This window comes from Eptesicus fuscus, chromosome 12, assembly GCF_027574615.1.
Source record: "Eptesicus fuscus isolate TK198812 chromosome 12, DD_ASM_mEF_20220401, whole genome shotgun sequence".
Taxonomy (NCBI): domain Eukaryota; kingdom Metazoa; phylum Chordata; class Mammalia; order Chiroptera; family Vespertilionidae; genus Eptesicus; species Eptesicus fuscus.
Window position 1 is genome coordinate 32,131,647 of NC_072484.1, and position 19,860 is coordinate 32,151,506.

At 51.6% G+C, this 19,860-nt stretch overlaps 2 protein-coding genes across 2 annotated transcripts; one reads left to right on the forward strand and one right to left on the reverse strand.

The window, feature by feature from the left end:
• Positions 1–3,640: 3,640 nt before the first annotated feature.
• Positions 3,641–7,361, reverse strand: DEFB124 (defensin beta 124). Its single transcript, XM_028144644.2, has 2 exons — positions 7,304–7,361; positions 3,641–3,798 (listed from the first exon to the last, which is right to left on the reverse strand). Exons 1-2 carry the CDS (start codon positions 7,359–7,361, stop codon positions 3,641–3,643), a joined length of 216 nt encoding a protein of 71 aa, XP_028000445.1.
• A 3,525-nt stretch (positions 7,362–10,886) lies between these two features.
• REM1 (RRAD and GEM like GTPase 1) lies at positions 10,887–19,221 on the forward strand. Its single transcript, XM_008140975.3, has 5 exons — positions 10,887–10,978; positions 11,962–12,340; positions 13,326–13,408; positions 17,053–17,254; positions 18,452–19,221. The coding sequence occupies exons 2-5, from the start codon at positions 11,998–12,000 to the stop codon at positions 18,721–18,723; spliced, it is 900 nt and encodes a 299-aa protein (XP_008139197.2). The 5' UTR covers positions 10,887–10,978; positions 11,962–11,997; the 3' UTR covers positions 18,724–19,221.
• Positions 19,222–19,860: the final 639 nt, after the last annotated feature.

Sequence of the window (19,860 nt, forward strand, 5' to 3'; positions counted from 1 at the left end):
ACACACGCCCCCCGGCCCCAGCTCGGAAGAGTCTCGGGTTTGAATCCTGCCAAGGGCATGTACCTGGGTTGCAGGTTGGATCTGAGCATGCAGGAGGCAACCAATTGATGTGTCTCTTTCACACTGATGTTTCTCTGTCTCTCCCTCTTCCTTCCTCCCTTCCACTCTCTCTCAAAAATAAAAATAAAATAAAAATAAAAAAAAAAAGGAAAAAATATCCTCTGGTGAGATGAACCAAAAACAAAAAACAACAACCCGAGTGGGGAAGAGAGTGAGGAGCCACCATATCGTACCTGACCTCCTACAATAGCCATCGTTGTAACTCCCTTGTTTTCTTGTAAGCCCAAAGGGAGCCACCTGATCAGCAGAATGAGAAGTTCTGCTAACCTCTACTCCAACAGGAGAATCTCAATGCACGTGAAAAGTGCATATAGATTTATATAAATTATACATATTCAATATGTCCATAGAAAGATATCTATATATAATATAGCTATATCAAATATATAGATACCTATAATCATATGGATATATTATACATACACATACATACACACTAGTTTGTAAGTTTAATATATATATATACACACACACAGTAAAATTTTCAGTAAAAAATTCATATATAACTTTTGACTCCCCCCAAACTTAACTACTGTTCACCAGAAGTCTTACTAAAACGTAAACAATTAACACTTTCTTAAATGTTATATGTATTATATACTGTATTCATACAATAAAGTAAGCAGAAAAAAAGAGCGAGAGAAATGGTAAAGTGAAAGTCAATTTTAGTTTTTTTGTGTGGGTTTTTTAATATATATTTTTATTGATTTCAGAGAGAGAAAGGGAGAAGGAGGGAGAGATAAAAACATCAATGATGAGAGAGAGTCACTGATTGGCTGCCTTCTGCACAGCCCCTAATGGGGATGGAGCCTGCAACCCCAGCATGTGCCCTGACCGAGAATAGAACCGTGACCTCCTGGTTCATAGGTCGACACTCAACCACTGAGCCACGCCGGCCAGGCCAATATTTGTCAATATTTGAAAAACTGGGTGAAGGGTCTATGGGAATTCTTGGGACTACTCTTACAGATCTCCTGTAAGTCTGAAATCGTGTGGAGAAGGAGGCTAGTGGCGCTCCTCTTGCTCAGCAGAAGTGGTAGCGGTTGCAGCATTTCTTTTACTGGGCACTTACAAAGTGCCAGATGACCTCATCTGACCCCTCAGCTGCCCCATTAACAGCTGTCATCGAGCCCATTTTGCAGAGAAGAATCCTGACATCAGACACAGGAAGGGACTTGCCCTGATCACACGGCCTGTGGCCTGAACGTGGCAGAGCTGGAGTCTGACCTTGAGTCTGTCTGACTCCTCACTCCCAGGAATCATCACCATCTTCTCTGCAACAAGGTCACAAATTCCCTCAAACTACATCTGAGACTGTGCAAAGGAAACCTAGCTTCATCACTCTCTGTAAAACAACTGAGAGGGAAGGGTCAGAGTGCAGAGCTAAATTTAGTTCAATCCAGTTGAAAACTTGGTCTAATTCAACAATTTAAATATTCTCTTGAGGTTTCTTGAGTTCGGAGAAACTTGGTCTCTGGTATAATTGCTCTGTCTTTCAGATGCCTCCTCTCCTCCCCCTGCTCCTCCCAATGTGAAGGCTGGTCAGGGTGGGGAGACTCAATGGCTGGGTGCAGCTGGCATCTGCGGGGATCTAGGTGGCTTGAGCCAGTCACTGGCTTTCAGTGATGGCTGGTCACTGGTGAGCTGGTCTGGCCTCCTGCAGACTCAGAGGCCTAGTGGAGAGAGCGGCTCTCTGAGACTCTGTGGTCATCTCTGGGGTTCTGATCTTGTCCTGTTTCTAGGTTTTGACCACCTTGGACCAAGTCCACCTTGCCCCCACCAGGTGGGTCCTAAAACAGGCCTTGTGGCTCCCAGGTCAGCGTCTTCAGAACCTAAGGGAGGTTCAAGAGCAGGACTGAGATGCAGGTCCACGCTTCGTTGTTAGGTTCATGGAACGCTCCCCGCTGGCTGGGAAAGAGCTGCAGTCTCTCCTCCTCCACTCCAGCTGCCTCTGGCATATCCCCAGGTCCCTCTCATACCAGAAACCAAAGGGTTAACACGTGGCACAGCAGATCGCCTCCAAGACTCTGCTCAGCACCCCTTCGGATGGTCTGATGTTGGGTATTTTGAACTCCCCCGCTCCTTTGCTCCTTTCGCAGCCTGGCCACGCAGCGTCCTTTCTCCTACTCCACCTCTACCCCAGGCTTCTCTGAAAAGTCTCAGAGGACAGTGGACAACAGCCTCTCCGCCCTTGGGGTTCCTCTCAACGTATCCCACACGCGTGCCCCCTTCTGGGCTCCATCTCAGGGTGAAGATGGGCCAACACTGAGGGTCCCTCAACTGCCTTCCTCCCAAGCTGAAGTCTATGCTGGAGGCTGGAACAGCTAAACCCTTCCCTCCCCGGCCTTCCCTGTGTCAGGAGCAGCCCTGTGACACAGGCTGGCCCATGGAAGGTAAGGAGAAGTCTGTGAGGGAGCTTCCAGGGCAAGCTTTTGTTTCCCAGATAAAAGTGAGAAACTACCCCATGCCGACCCTCCCCCCACTTCTTGCTTTCAAGTTAAACAATGATATGAGGCCTGAAGTTATGTGACCCGAGAGGACCCCAAAGATGCTTGCCCTGACATGGTTGCTACCTACCTCCAGATTTTATTTTTAATCCTCATGGGACAGAGAGAGAGAAAGAGAAACATCTATCGGTTGCCTCCAGTACTGGGAATTGAACCTTCAACCTTTCGGTGTAGGGACAGCGCTTCAACCAACGGAGCCACCCAGCCAGGGCTCCTCCTCCTCCAGATTGTTTACGTGAGAAAAAGAAGTTTTTCTGTTTTTTCAGCCAAACACAACCCTGATACAGGAAGGTTAGAATGCGTGTCTGTCCACCCACCTCCCCGACTCTGCTCATGGCTTCTCCCTGACTTGCAGTCCCCACAGTCCCCTGGGCCTAGGAGGGCAGCGTTTTCCTCTATTGCTCCTCCCTGTTTCTGTGAAAACTCTGCTCTCATAAAATCCTTATTTCCTACCTGGGCAGGCAGGCTCTTAAAATGCTCAGACAGGAGATAAAGGAACATAGGAAAGTCCTTTCCCTCTCAGTAGGATCTACCTGTCAAGCCTAATGCACCACCTCGTTCTGCATGCCGGAAATGTGGTTTTAACTCTATGAATAATTCTTATTATAATTGACTCACTTTCTTGTTAGTTCTTGTGATTACCATTAATTCCTATTATGAACTCTACCTTTCTTCTTGCAATCCTTCTATAAAGTTCTAATCTCCTGATATTATAATTATCCCCACTTTATGGACAAGAAGACTGGGGAGGCTGAGGGAAACTGAGCAATTTTTTCCCAAGTTGGACAGAGCAAATGTGATACAGGCAAGACCAGCACCATTTCCAATGGTCATTAATGCCCTCTCTCCTGGGCACTTCACTCCCTCCACCACCCATCTATATCATGGGCCGCCCCGCTCTCCCCTCCCCAGCCCTGGAGGAGGTGGGGGCAGAGGGTGGTGAGCAAGCAGCAAGAGGAGACCACGGGCAGCATGTATTTTATGAAGAGCAAGTGTGCCGGCCCCAGAACCAGCTACACATTCTGTGGCTTGTGGGGCGCTGCAGGCTTGATGCCGTAGGGGATACAGCACAGGGAGGCATCCGGGCACAGGTGCATGAAGGTCTCGTGCCTGGTGCAGTAAGTCCGGCAGGCTCCTTGGCCATTCCAGCACCGCTTGAATTCACTTCTCCCTGTGAAGAGGAAGGCCACAGGTCACAGAAGAGCCCGGGGGTCACAGGTTAGGCCACTGTTCACGTACATGACTACGGGTCAAAGGTGAGGCCACAGGTCACAGGTGAGACCACTGACCACAAGTTAGTGCACAGGGCCCAGGTTAGATCATAAGTTACCAGTTCGCTTTCTTGTCATTTGTTAGATGACTGGCCATAGAGCAGCCCACAGGTCATAAGTTAGGCCCCAGTACATGAGCTCTGACCACAGGTCAAGGGTTAGACTAGAGGTAACAGGCTAGACTACCAGAGACAACTAGTTACAATTTAGATCACAGATCTCAGTTCAGGTTAGCCCACAGGTCACAAGTTAGACCACTGGTTATAAGTTAGAGACCAATTTCTTGTCCAGATTAATCCACACCCCAGGTATACTCTAAGCACTTTTCAAAATAACGCTGTATGATTGTAGTTGGTCTTTCCTTAACTGTATAACAACCCCTGTTATACAGTTAAGGAAACTGAGGCACAGAAAGATTAACAACTTTTCCCACGGTTACACGGCCATTAAGGAGCAGAGCGAGGATTCAAACTCAGGCGATCTGGCTCCAGAATCCAAACTCATAGCCTTTAACATTACCTGCCTCACACACTTACGGACCTGTTTAATATTAAAATTCAGTGAAAGAATTTCCATAAATGGTAAGGCTTTGGGGGACTAGGACCTGTACCCTCTCTGCGGGTCTTTGGTCACAGCAGGGGGTGGGGAAGCATCTGCCTTTATTCATTCAGCAAACAGGAGGCACTGGCAGTAGAGGTGGTGAGTGCCCGGAAGGAAGTAATGGGTGCCCAATTGCCAATCAGGGCGGGTGTGGGGAAGTGGGGAGGGAGGAGGACCACTTCTACAAGGCCTGTCTGTTACAGCGATATTTCTACACAGGCGACCCGGCAACTCAGAAGAACTGGGGCTGAATGGGAGGTGGAGGGGAGCAGTGCCGCTCCCTGAGTTAAAAGAGATTCCACAGCATCTTCACACGACACCCATGGGTGTTATTCAGCCCTGTTGACCAGCCCATCCTTTTATCTTGCCAAGGTAGAGAACTTAGAATGATACAGAGCTGATCTCAACATCTCTATGAGGCAGAGAACCCACACGCCGAAGAGGATCTGTAGTATGCCGATTAACGGTGTGGTGTGCACCCAGCTCAGACCCCCTGAGTCCAAATTCCAGCTCTGCCATTTCCCAGCCGCGTGGCCTGGGCCTCACATTCCTCATCTGTGCATCCCTCCTCAGAGGGCGGTGATGGGGGCTTTAATCATTTTAGCACAGTGGCTGGCAGGTAGTAAATACTCAATAAATGCCAAGTGAGTTTATCAGAATGACAGCTTAGCGAGTTCAAGCAACCAAGGCTCATTCTAGGCCAACCCTCTCATTTTACAGATAAAGAAAGGAAGGGATTTGCCCAACTTCTCTGACCCAGTAAGAGGTGGGGCTGGTACCAGAACCCAAGACCCTGACTCCCAGCTGAAGGCAGTTCCTACAACGACTACTGTTAACACATCATCACATTTCAACCTTCCAACCACCCTGAGATACAGCTGCTATTTTCTCCGACATGATCTGCTATCCCTTCCTTTGACTTCATCTCCCTCCACTTTTCTTCTTGTGCTCCCACTCCAGCCACACTGGCCTCCTCGCTGCTCCTGAAACATCTCTCTCTCTCTCTCTCTCTCTCTCTCTCTCTCTCTCTCTCTCTCTCTCTCTCTCCCCCCTAGCTATTTATCATCTATCGCCCTCCTGCCTCCTTCATCCTTGCTGCTCCCCCTGTCTGGGATGATCATTCTTATACAGTAAGTCCTCACTTAACACCATCAATAGGTTCTGTGACTTTAAATGAAATGTATAAAGACCCCAAGTTTGCCACAGGCTAATTGATATATACAAGAGTTAAGTTCCTACAGCACCTCATCAGCTTTACAACCAAACAACGTTAATCAGAAGCCTGCTGTATTCTCACTGTAGTCGGATCATTGCTCAAACCTACCTTATCTAAAATGATAAGAGATCTGAAATTTACTTCAAAACAATTCACTGGGCAGAAGGGGCAAGGGAACAACAAAACAGGATTGGTTCAAGGTGATAATTGTTGAGGTTGGGTAATGGACACAGCGAGTTTTCTATACCATGTTTTTATTTTTTCTTTTTAAATTTCTTTATTGATTAAGGTGTCACATATTTGTCCTCATCCCCCCATTCCCATCCCCCCCCTCCCCACGCATGCCCCAACTCCCTGTTGAACTTAACCGTTGGATAGGATCATATGCATGCATACAAGTCCTTTGGTTGAACTCTCCCCCTCCCCCCACCCTCCCCTATCCTCCCTCTGAGGCCCGATAGTCCGATCGATGCCTCCTTGCTTCTGGTTCTGTTCTTGTTCCTCAGTCTATGTTGTTCATCATTTCCCCTAGATGAGCGAGATCATATGTCACTAGATATATACTTATGAGAACTGAATGTGAGACAAGCAATAATAGTTATGCTGACAGGCAAATGAATCAGTCTGTAGTGAGTTTCTTTCTGGACCAACAGTTCTTTTGAGACCCAATTTCAATGTCCACCAGTTCCTTATGTGTACATGTCAGCACTGACCCCTTAGCTCTGGATGGTGGACAAATGGTGGTAACGGAGGTCCGACTCCCTCTGGTTTGGTCTCGGCCGGACCCAGGGGCACGGCTTCACCCGGACTAAGGGGCACGAGGCCTCACCCGGATCCAGGGACACATGGTCTCACCCGGACCCAGGGACGCTTGGCCTCTCCCAGACCCAGGGGCACGTGGCCTCACCCGGGCCTAGGTGCACGAGGCCTCACCCGGATCCAGGGACACATGGTCTCACCCGGACCTATGCCATGTTTTTAAATTTAGGTTTGAAGCTTTCTCAAAAGGATTTCTTTTTAAAACTCACATCATTACATCATTCTCTATTTTTGCATGTTTACATTTTTTCATAATAAAAGGTTTTTTAAAGCTCACGTGTTCCTTATATTATTCTTTCAGGTACATTTGAACTAAAAACTTAAAAACGTATCAGAGACCTTTCAGTTCTTCCACCACCCCATGCACACACCACAGTAACCCCTTGCCCTGCGTTTGTTCTTAGCTCTTAGGACCACCTGAAATAGTATATGCTTATTTGGTCATTTATTTTCTGTCCCCACTAACTAAAATATCAACTCCATGCTTTCTCTCACTACTGGATCCACAGCACTGTAACAGTGCCTGGCACACAGTAAATATTTTTCAAATGAACATTTGTTGAGTGAATCCCATTTTAAAGATTAGGAAACTGAGGTGCAGGCTCATCTAGCAGCCCATTCTAAGCTGCCCAGAAAGCCAGTGATGGGGCCAGAATTTAAACACTGGTCCAGGCCTCCTCTGTTCCCCAGGAGCTGAGAACCTACTCCTTGTTTCTACACACACACACACACACACACACACACACACACACACACACACACGATGTTACCTGGAGGCACATGACCCAGGACCAGGAGAAACACAATGAGCAGAAGCAGCTGTGTCATGGCCAGAGGGCTCCTGGGAGGCCACTGGGGAGAGAACACGAGAGGAGAGGAGCCAAGCCCACCAACCCTGGCTGCCGGGGGCCCAGCCTTTATTCAACTGCAGATCAAGGCCGAGTGTGGGCCGCAGGAGACTTAAGTGGGAGTCTGAGGCCTTGTGGTCTCAAGGGTGCAGCTGGACCTCAGCCAGCTATGTGGGGACCTGGCTGGACACACCTTCCAGAGGTTGCTGAGCTCTGAAACTGGGGACAGAATTTCCTGAAGCAAGTCTGGGGTCAGAAACTGGACAGCTTCCCCACCTGAGAGGGGAGGGACAGCCTTGGCTTCAGAGAGACCTGCTTCACTGCCAGCGACTCCCTCTAACGGCTGTGACACCTTGGACAAGTCACTGAGCCTCTCTGAGCCCCAGGCTATCACCTAGGAAAGATCACAAGCCCCCCTTGCAAAGCTAACTGCACGGAGGATTCCCTTCCTGGAGCCAAGGAGGTGAAACCAGAACGCACTGAGCTGTCCAAACAGCAGGCATTCAGGCCTATGCAGGAAGTGAGAGGAGTAATAGCTCCCCGCAAACAGAGAGTCATTGTTACCTAACTCATTTAGAAGATTAAACAAAATAGTACAAAGTGTGGCCCAGCTGGTGTGGCTCAGTGGTTGAGCGTCAACCTATGAACCAGGAGGTCACAGTTCAATTCCCGGTCAGGGCACATGCCCAGGTTGCAGGCTTGATCCCCAGTGTGGGGTGTGCAAAAGACAGCCAATCAATGATTCTCAGTATTAATGTTTCTCTCTCTCTCTCTCTCTCTCTCTCTCTCTCTCTCTCTCTCTCTCTCTCCCTTCCTCTCTGAAATTAATAAAAATATATTTAAAATAGTAATAATACAAAGTGTGGCACCCAGACCCGCAAGCAGCAGCAGGAAATACCTGGGGCTTGTTAAAAGTGAAAATTCTCAAGCTCTACCCAAATCTACTGAATCAAAAGCTCGGGAGTGGGTCTCAGCAAGCTGTGGCGTAAGAAGCCCTCCGACTGATTTGAGCATACTGCTGAAGTTGAGAACCCCGGAGATCGATCATATGTGTGCAGAGCTTAGAACAGCGTCTGGGACACAGGCATCTGAGTTGCATCTTGAAAGATGAGGAGAGGAAAGTATTCCAGGCAGAAGAAACATAATGTGCCTGAAGTGTGGGGCACGGCCAGAGCAAGGAATTTGTTGAGAGGAGATTGGAAATGACCCTGAAAGGACAGTTTCTTTTTAAAACTCACATCATTACACTATTCTGTATGTTTGCATGTTTCCATTTTTCCATAATACTATGTTTTTTAAAAGCTCGAGTTGTTTCTTATATTATTCTTTCACTGTCATGTACATTTGAAATAAAATTTTTTTTAACTTTTTCGAGACCTTTCACCTCTCCCACCACCCCACCTGCACCACTACGCTAACCCCTTGCCCTGCTTTTATTTACAATGGGCCTTGAATACCCAGGTCAGGCTTTTCTATTGTAGACAGTTGGAAGTTTTGTAGCAAAGGTGTAACCTGTTTAGATTTCAGTTTTATTTTTTCCCTTTATTTTTTAATTTATTTTTATATATATATTTTTTTTCATTGATTTCAGAGAGAAAGGGAGAGGGAGAGAGAGATAGAAACATCAATGATGAGAGAGAACCATTGATCGGCTGCCTCCTGCACGCCCCCTAGTGGGCATTGAGCCCGCAAACCGGGCATGTGTCCTTGACCAGAATTGGATCCAGGACTCTTCAGTCCGAAGGCTGACACTCTATCCACTGAGCAAAACCGGCTAGAGCTTTAATTTATTTATTTTTTTATTAAATTTATTGGGGTGACATTGGTTAATAGGATCATATAAGCTTCAAGTATGCATTTCTATGATACATGATCTGTATATTGCATTGTGTGTCTACCACCCGAAGTCAAATCATCTTCTGTCACCAAATACTTGCAGATTTGAGTTTTAAATAAAGAAACAGAAATCCAGCCCTGGCAGGTTGCTCAGTGGTTAGAGCACTGGCAAAGAGTAGAGGGTTTGATTCCAGTCAAGGGCATGCACCTCAGTTGCGGGTCCCCCCGCTCCTGTGGGAGCACCTGTGGGAGGCAACCAATCAATGTGTCTCTCTCATGTTGATGTTTCTCTCTCTCTCTCTCTCTCTCCCCCTCCTCCTTCCCTTTCAGTCTTTCTGGAAATCAATGGAAAAAAATATCCTTGGGTGAGGGTCTCCCCACCCCACCCCCACCTCGGGTGAGAATTAAAAAAAGAAAGAAAGAAACCAAAATCCAAAGAACAGAGGTGGAGCTGGGACTTGAACTTGCCTCACTCCCAGACAACGTATGACTGCACCACTCCCAGCCCATCTGGGAGGTGGGGAAGGAGAGCTTAGAGGGCCAGGCCACAGAAGGAAGCCAGGCGTGAAAGGGCCCCGCTGCGGTGGGAGTTGCCCTGAGCTGGACACTTGGACCCCTTCAGCCATGACAAAGCGCCCCACCCACAGGTACAGCCAGTCCCCCGGGGCCTCACGTACACACCTGCTCCAGCCCCTCCTGACCTAAACGGAAGCACCCTCCCCCAGAGCTTAGATCCTGGCCCACGGATGGCCAAACTCCCTTCCCTACAGCCAACTTCTCTTCTGTAACCAAGACCACAGTGTCTCTTTCCTCCGCCTACATGCCTGGGAAAAGAAAAGATTTAAAAAAAAAAAAAAAAAAAAAGCTATGGACCCGTGATGGAAAGGAACCGGAGGCTGAGAGGCTCCTGGGTCGCAGGCCCAGGTAAGCCTGGGTATGTTCATCCTCCGTGTTGCCTGGGGATGAAATGAGCTACGAATCCAGGCAGAGTGCTCAGACCAGGCCAGGCAGGCACAGGGCTCAATAAGTATGAACGGGAGAGTGGACAGCCGTTCTTCCAGGTCCAGGACAGCCCTAGCTTCCTAGGGTGCCGCACCTAGAATTTGGTGAGTGAATGAATGATGCAAAAATAAGGTATTCAGAACTCCCCAGCGCAGGCTTCCTGGACTCCCCTCCGCCCTCACGCCGCCTTCCAAAATTAATTCTCCGTCCGTCCGTGCAAAGCAGAGGGTTTCTGGAAGCGGAGTCCGTGAACTCTGCACCAGGGTCGCTTGGGCCCGTGTGTAAAGCGCAGATCCCCGAACCCCTCCCCGGACGGCGGCATCTGCCTGGGGTGGGGCCTGGGGTTCTGAACAGTCCACAAGCTCCCCAAGTGGTTTTTGGAAGGACCAAGGCTGTCGGGCGCCCCATCGCTGGAGTGGGTAGCTGTGGGTGCACAGATGATCCAGACCCACTTCCTCCCTCTCTCTGGCCCCCACCCCGACACCGCCACCGCCACCGCCACCCTAGACAAAGGCCGTGAGGGGGCGGGTCAGCTGACCCCTGCGTGGAGTCACTCGGCGGCCAAGGCCTCGGGGCGGGGACCCCGGGGCTGTCCCGCTGGGGCGGGGCTGGACGGGGCGGGGTCGCGGCTCCTCCCCCGCCGGGGCGGCGGGGCGGCGGGGCGGCACAGGCCGGAGGGGCTGCGCGCCGCGGCGGTGGGACAGCCTGGAGCGCCCGGCAGCTGCGGGCCGGGGACCCTGGACCCCTCCCCAAGCCGAGGTAAAGGCCCGCGCCGCCCGCCGCCAACTTAGCCAAGTTGGAGCGGAGTTCGCCCGGCGCCTGCATGGGGGGGTTCTGCGGGCAGGCGGGGCGAGGGGGGCCTCGAACTCGCATCCCAGGGGTGAGGGTCCTTCCAACTGGGGCCCAGAGGGCTGGGTAGCCCCGGACAAGATCCCCGCCCGGATCAGGGGACTCACCACCAGGGCCCGGGGCTGGGCAAGTTGGGACTCGGACTCGGAGCATGGCACAGGCGCTCCCGGCCCCGGAGGTCCCCTCTCCGCCCCCGGCCAGGACCCTGTCCTGTCACCGAGCCTGGCCCCCCGCAGCCCCGGAGCCCCCGCCCCCCGACAGCCCCTGGAGGCAGTGCCAGCCGCTGCTGAATTTTTCACGTAGGGGGCGGGCCGGACACGCCGTTCCCATGGCACCGGGGCGCTCGGGTTACCGCGGAGGGCACCCCCAGACCCCCATGCGCTTCCGAGTCCCAGCCCACCCACCCCTGCCTCTCCCTCAGCCCTCTGGAGGCGGGGCGGCGGAAGTGAGCCCTCCCCGGGGGCCCTTACCCCTCCTCCATTCCCCCAATCTCCCAACCGCGGGGCCGAGACCTGTGGGAAGGGGCGCACCGGGCAATTCACATCCTTTCCGAACGTGGGTCTCGTGTTCTGAGTGGGGAGGCAGGTCTGTGCACACAGTGTGTGCGTGCTCGTGGGGACATCCCCTCGCTGCTGCCCCTCTGCTGTCCGTGTGTCTTGGGGGAGGGGATCACCGGCCTCTGGGGGTGCATACATGTGTGTGCACAGCTTGCACACTCACCCTCCCAGCCTGACCCAGGCAGACCCTGGGCCTGAAGCCGGAAAGCCCCCGCCCCAAGGAGGGAGGGCCCGCTCCTCCCGTTTGGACCAGAGGGGCTGGAGGAAGCCACCTCAGGGCCCTGCAGAAGGGGCTCGCAGCACCTGCTCACCGCCCACCCCCCTTCTTCCTCACAGAAGGAGGAAGGAAGGAGCCACGTCCCCCTCCCGAGGATGACACTAAACACCCAGCAAGAAGCAAAGACGCCCCTGCGACGGCGAGCCAGCACCCCGCTGCCCCTGGCCTCCCGGGGCCGCCAGCCTGGCCTGTGCGCGGCGCCTTCCGCTTCCACACAATCCCGGCACCCACGGCTGGGCCAGTCGGCCTCCCTCAACCCTCCCCGCCAGCAACCTGCACCTGCCCCCGACGGCTGGTCCTCTGAATCCAGCGACTCTGAAGGCTCCTGGGAGGCCCTCTACCGCGTGGTGCTGCTGGGAGACCCCGGCGTGGGGAAGACCAGCCTGGCCAGCCTCTTCGCGGGGAGGCCGGAGCGGGAGCTCCACGAACAGCTGGGAGGTAGGGACGCCGGGCTGGGCTGGGCTGTGGCCAAAGGAGTGACCAGGGCACCAGGCGGCCGGGAACAGTTGAACAGCTCAGGCCCTGCTCAGCTCATGGGGCGTCATTCGCACAGACGATGACGTGCGTGTGCCCCCCAGAGTCACGCAGGGCACAGCCTGCACAATGGCTATGGCAGAGGGATGCCTTGAATGGTGAGAATTCTGCCAGTGTTCATGGGTGACAGATGTGGGATTGAGACTCAAGTATAAAGAAATGGTGGACTTGCACCTCGCTTAGAAACCCCTAGCCCCGGCTCTCCCCTGACTCTTGGATCACCCCAGCTCCCTAGATAACCACCCCTGTGGCAAAACTAAAATCCTGCCCAAAATGGAGACTCTCAGACGCCAAGTCCCTGGCCCTGGGTTCCTGTATTCCCAAGAGCAGAGGCCCTAGGATGATGGGGGATGGGGAAAGGACGGGGGAAATGAAGGTGTTTGCAGGACTGGCGGAGAGGACTAGGGTGAGTGGGGTGGGGAGTTGGTTAAAAGCAGAGAGAAGGTGGGGACACTAGCCAGGCCCTTTCTCCAGGCTCTGCCTCTCTGAGAGTGAGAACCCATGCGAGAGGTGTGCATATGTGCACCGGTCGGTGTGACAAATGGGGAGACTGAGGCCCAGAGAGGGTAACATGACCTGCCTGAAGTATACAGTAAGCCAGGGACAGAGCAGGACTGGGGAATTCCCAGCCCAACTTTAACCCCACCACCCCACACTCGTTCAGTCAGCAATAACCACCACCACCAACGCTGTCTCAGCACCTACTGTGCGCCTCATACTATGCTGGCAGCTGGGAGACATGGGCTCCTCCTCCTGGAGCTTCTTGGCCTATCAGGAGAAACAGGCACCACAAGGAGAAGTAGAGGGGGTGCAGGGACCATAAAGAGGGGCTGGGGAGCCGCATCCTCCCCAGGCCTGCCCTGAGATCCAGCTCTCCCCTCCATTACAGAAGACGTGTACGAGAGGACCCTCACAGTGGATGGAGAAGACACCACACTGCTGGTCATGGACACCTGGGAGGCTGAGAAACTGGTATGGCACAAGCAGGATTTGGGGAGATGGGTGCTGAGCCTCGTACCAGACCCCTCCAAAACCCACAGCTCCTAAGCAGCCTTTCCAACCAAAGTCAGAACCTCATGACCTTCACCTCCTTTTCTCACTCCTCTGGTCCCCTCTCCACAGCCATCCCAGGATGTGCTTCTTCCCCTGCAAGCCTCCCCCTCGTTTTAGCCCCCTCATCCCACTCCACTCGCCTACCTTGTGCAGAGGAAGGAACGCCGAATTTAGCATCGAAATTTCTGAGGTTCAACCCCCTTTCTTTTTTTTACCAGTTGTGTGGCTTTGAGCAGTTGACTTACCTGCTCTGAGCTTCAGTTTCCTCACCTGATAAATGGGTCGGTCATTCCTGCCTTCTTTACCAACCATTTTCTTTTTCTTTTTTTCTTTTTTTTTAATATATTTTATTGATTTTTTTTACAGAGAGGAAGAGAGAGAGATAGAGAGTTAGAAACATCGATGAGAGAGAAACATCTATCAGCTGCCTCTTGCACACCCCCTAACTGGGGATGAGCCCGCAACCAAGGTACATGCCCTTGACCGGAATCAAACCTGGGACCCTTGAATCCGCAGGCCGATGCTCTATCCACTGAGCCAAACCGGTTTCGGCCCAACTGTTTTCTTTAAGTTCTTATACAACTTCAGAGAGTTGAGCAGTTTTGAGCGTGAACACATGCTGAACATGGATGAAGCATGATAAATAATGACAACTCTTGTTCATTGTAATTTAGTAGCTAGGGGAAAGGAAACCGAAGGGAGTCCTTCCCAGCCCCTTCTCGAGCAGGAAGAGAGCAGCAGGCAGGGGCATGTCCCTGTTATGGTTTTCTTACCTGGTCTGAGTTTTCTGTTTTTCTTGCTGTACAAGTAGTACATGCTCACTATAGAACTCCGGAGAAATACAACCAAGCAAAGAGAAGGATCTAAAAATCACCCGAGATTCCATCTCTCTAAGGAGTAGGTTCCCCGCCGAAAACTCAGGGAGGGCCTGGCCACAGAGGGTTTAGGAGGGCAGCGTCGGGTGATGGACAAAAATGGCTGACAGCTCTAGTGACAGGCCCAAAGGCTGGGGATGAAGGAGCTGTGCAGCCAGTTCTTTTTAACGAGCATAAAGGAAACCCAGGTCCAAATGAACATAATGATGATGCTGCTGCTCTTAACAGCAGCTGACATTATGTAGCACCCTCTTCCTGCGCTAAACACTGGACATATATTATGACATTCAGCCAAGACAAAAATTATGCAGTGAGTGTTCTTCTGATCCCTATTCTATGATGAGGGAATGGAAGCTCAGAGAGGTTACATAATGTGCCCAAAGTTCTCAGCAAGTGAGATTCAAACCCAGATCGGTGAGAACCCACAGCCTGAACTTTTATGCACTAGGAGAGCCCCGCCAGCTCCCCTGGGAGCATCACCTTCTGAACCTCCAGCTGAGGTTCCACTCCTTCACCCATTTGTTCATTAAGAAACACTTGCTGCCCTAGCCGGTTTGGTTCAGTGGAGAGAGCGTCGGCCTGTGGACCAAAGGGTCCCCGGTTCGATTCTGGTCAAGGGCACGTGCAGGAGGCAACCAACTATGTGTTTCCCTCACATCGGTATTTCTCTGCCTTTCCCTCGCTCTTCCACTCTCTCTAAAAATCAATGGAAAAATATCCTCCAGTGAGGATAAAAACAAAACAAGCAAAAGCACTTGCTGGGTATATATCATTGGCCAGGACACTGGAGACCCAGCAGTGAATAAGGTAGACATGTTTTCTGGCCCCATGGAGCTCACAGGCTGCTAAGGGAGGGGCTATTTTTTTGGATGCTGGTAAGGGAGGGGCTACTTTGAGGATCCTATGGGGCAGCGTCCAGTGGATTAAGAGTGATCAGCATGGGAGTTCCATTTGGGAGACGGAGGAGGAAGAGCACTGGCCTAGAAGCAGGGACTGGGATTGTGTGCCCAGCTCTCTGCTGGGCCATGAAAAAGTTTTCTCTTCTCTGGCCCTTGGTTTTCCTACAAGTGAAATAAGAAAACTGAACCAGTGTCCCTAGTCAGTGACTGTGAAGGCAGCTCCCAAACAGGGCCCATACAGTAGCAGCCTTGTTGGAATAAGCTTCCATTCCTTCCATCGTTGGGCTAGTCAGAGAGGCAGAATCTGAAAGAACTGGGTAAGCCTTTGGCTCATCCAGTAGTGCACTCACTTACTAGTATCTAACCATCAGGGTCACCTGGAGAGAGAATTAAAAATCAGATTCTCAGGCCTCACCCCAGACCTCATGAATAAGAACCTGTATAAGTAGAATCCTGGAATCTATATTTTAAAATCACATCCCAAGAGATTCTTCCCCACCAAGCCAGGCAGCAACTGGCTTTTGTGATCCTAACCATAGAGCAAATTCTTCATAAATATTTCTGCAATGAATGAATGAATGGCCAAGACTCACCATCTCATTCAACAGATGAGAAAACTGAGACCCAGAGGGAGGAAGGGACCTGTCCATAGTCAAGGTTGAAAACCCAGAATGAGCACCTTCAACCATTGATTCAGCCCACCGTTATTTGACCTGAGGAAGGATCGATATGGCTCTTGAAAACTCACCCCCTTTGACAATGCTGTTGACGATGGATCTGATGCTTTTCTATTCATCTATCTTACTTGGTTATCAGATAACTTGTCTGGCTTCTTTCCTCCTCACAAACAATTCCTCCACCACACTCACTATTTCCCACTCCTGCCCACTCTCTCCTCTCCTGCTCCACCTGCTCATCCTTTCAAATCCCACTCACAGGTCCACTGAGAACCCTCCCACACTCCGCCAGGTGGAGTTCTTCTGGCCTCCCTCCCCCACCCCCATGGCTTCTCCAGCTACTTTCATATGGGTACTTCTCACAGTGCATCATAACGCTCCATTTCCATAGCCTCCCTTCCAGGCCATGAGCTTTTGGAGGGCAAGAACTGTGCCTTATAAGGTTGTTACCCAGCTGGTCCAGTCTGAGTGCTGTCCCTGACAACAGATCACCATCCAAAATGGAGTATCAAAATCATTCCAGTTCTTTCCTTTCCTTGGTCAAAAAACTTGCAAGTTCTCCACTTTCTAAAATGGCCTGTGCCTCTCCCACCCCCTATCCTGACACCCCACAGTTGCTCCTTCATCTCTTTAGAACCATCCTGAAAATGCCTTCCCTTGAAATCAGCCTCCATCCTCACTTCTCTCCCTTCCTTTTTTTCTCTTTTGAGGAGACTGCAGACCAAAAGAACTGTCTAATATGCCTGAACCCATTAAACAGGCAAAGCCAGGACAGCTGAACAGCAAACCCTCCTTAGCAGGAAGAGGAACCAACTTTTTTTTTTTTTTTTTTTTTGGTCTCTAGTGCCCAGCCTACAGAAGGAACCAATGAATGAGAGAATGTAGTGAGGTAGTGTCATTAGCCCAATTTTTTCAAGCAGATTAACAGGCTCACAGAGGATCAGTATATCACTACTTTGAGAGGAGAACAGGGAATTATGGCAGAATTTGTCCCTCAGACCTGTCCAAAGTATAGACCTTAGCTCCATCCCACCCATTAAACCATCCCAGCCCCTTTCTCAGCCCAGGCCTAGGTAACGTCTGAGGATGGGCCTGGGGTCCCTCCCCTACAGGATGAAAGCTGGAGCCAGGAGTCCTGCCTGCAGGTGGGCAGTGCCTACGTCATCGTGTACTCCATCGCAGACAGAGGCAGCTTCGAGAGCGCCTCTGAGCTCCGCATTCAGCTAAGGCGCACACATCAGGCGGACCATGTGCCCATCATCCTGGTGGGCAACAAGGCGGACCTGGCACGCTGCCGGGAAGTCTCCGTGGAAGGTGAGCCCTCTGGTCCACCCTCCTTCTCCATATTCCTCTCAGCCCCACTGTCACTGTTCCTCCTCTAGTGTCTTCCTCTCAGGGACTGCCTGCCACCTACCTCCCCCATTCTGCATCTCCTCGCCTCTGCCTGAAAGCTAGGAACCGTTCCTGTCTCCTCTCGCACTCCCCCAAACCAGTCCCAAAATCCTCCCTTCACCCCACAGTCCCTTCACCTCATTCCCATAGCCTCTGACTCATTCCGCTATTTCCACTTTAGCCTGGGCCAGCCCCCACCCTAATTCTATATCCCCACTCAATCAGTTCTCCTCAACAGCTGCCGCAGCTTCCCAGAACCAGATCTGACCTTGTCACTTCTTTGCTTAAAAATTCCCGTTTGCTCTCCCATGCCCTTCGGCAGAGACACTTTATCCACCAGGCCTGATAGGCCTAGTCCTACTGGCTTTTCAACTATTGAGACCTGAAAAATCCACTTATTGGCTGCAAAATAGAGCGAGAATTTATAAATTCAAAATTCAGAAAGCTTTAATTGTCTATAAAACATGATATTGTGCCATCCAGCAACTGCCAACCAAAACGTGTAAGTTACTAGTATATATAAATAGTACTTAAAGTGAGGTGGGAATATTTTAATGTTTGACATATCAGATGGGACTCATAAAGATCTAAAAATGGCCCTACCAACAGGGAACAATCTAAAAATTATGGAATCTGAGACCCAGAGAGAGAAGAAGCCAGTTCCACTGGGTCACCAGCCACGGAGGACTAGAACTCAGGTCCCTGCCTCCCAGCCCAGGGGCATCCTGGAGATAGAAGACCATATGCTTTGTGAGCAGACCCCCAAACTCCGCAACACAATCCCAGGAGATTCTGTTAAAATGCAGGTTCCCAGAGCACATCCCAAACCTACTGAATCAGAATCTCTCCCCAGATCATTCTGATGCACAAATTAGACTCCTTCCCTGGCATTCAAGACTCTTCCCTACCTAGTCCCAGCTCCCCTGTCTTCCCAACCCCACTCTGCCACCCGTACCAGTCCCTAGCCTGTGAACTACTTCCTCCGAGCCAGATCTGACTTATTTCTGAGTGCCCTGGCACAATCTTGTGGGAAAGAAAAACACTGCTTCCCGTCCAGACTGAACACTCCGCTTCCTACCTTTATCTCCTCCTCCACGCCCGCCTGTCCCCGCCTCCCAGAGGGACGCGCCTGCGCTGTCGTGTTCGACTGCAAGTTCATCGAGACCTCAGCCACCCTGCAGCACAACGTGGCCGAGCTCTTCGAGGGCGTGGTGCGCCAGCTGCGCCTGCGCCGCCAGGACGGCAGCACCCGGGACTCCCCCGCGCCTCGACGGCGGGCGAGCTTCGGCCAGCGAGCTCGGCGCTTCTTGGCGCGCCTGACAGCCCGCAGCGCCCGCCGCCGGGCCCTCAAGGCCCGCTCCAAGTCCTGCCACAACCTGGCCGTGCTCTGAGGCCGCCCGCCCGCCCAGGGTGGTGAACACTGGGGTGCACGACGCTCTGCCGACGCCACCGAGGGGGCCACCGCGGGGCCACGGCGCAGTGACCTGGAGGGCGCGTCGTGGGTCCTCCCTGCCCGCGGCCCTGCGGGCCAGAGCATCTCCCGGAGCCACAGCTTCAGGGGCCCCTCCGCCACCGGAAGCGATGTACAGACTATGGGGCCCGAAGCCCAAGCTCGGCACACAGTAGGGGATTTTCTTTTTTTTTTTACACGATTTGTGTCTTTTTGTAAAAAACAAAACCTTTATCCTCGGGCTCTGGCCAACCCTCAGAAACACTACCCCCATCTTCCCACCCCCCCAAAAAACACCACAGACTACAAGGATGTCCCGTCTGAATGCCCAGACGTCTTTGGGGTTCATCCGGGCATCTCCACCTCCTGCTCTCCCATCTACACTGGCTACAGACGGGGTTACCTGCTGACCTGTGTCAGGGTCAGTCAATAAAGTCATTGGAACTACTGTGCGTTCAGCTCTTCTCCCAGCCACTGGGCACAACCCGGACCCCAGTCTTTGAGGGAGACACAGTGGCGAACAACCACAGTCAAGTGTGGTGACCTCTTAGTTTCTCATTAGCCCGTTTTTATAGGTGATGGAGTCATAAAATAGTATCTGGAAAGAAGTTTAGCACGCATCCTGGCAATAGAATAGCTGGTGTTTGTTGGGAACTGTCTGTGTACTAAGACGTCACAGCTGTTAACTAATCCTCACAACCCCCGTTCAATAATTAGAAAACCGAGGCACAGGCCGGTGAAGGCTCCTGCTCAGGATCACACAACTGCTATACGTGAAGTGGCCAGGATTTGTATCTTGTCAGTCTAGTCTGTACCCAATTATCCAGTCCTCTTGGAGAATGTGTTAAAAAGCTATAGAGCCGTAGCCGGTTTGGCTCAGTGGATGGAGCGTCGGCCTGCGGACTGAAGGGTCCCAGTTTCGATTCCGGTCAAGGGCATGTACCTTGGTTGCAGGCACATCCCCAGTAAGGGGGTGTGCAGGAGGCAGCTGATCGATGTTTCTCTCTCACCAATGTTTCTAACTCTCTATCCCTCTCCCTTCCTCTCTGTAAAAAATCAATAAAATAGCCCAGCCGTG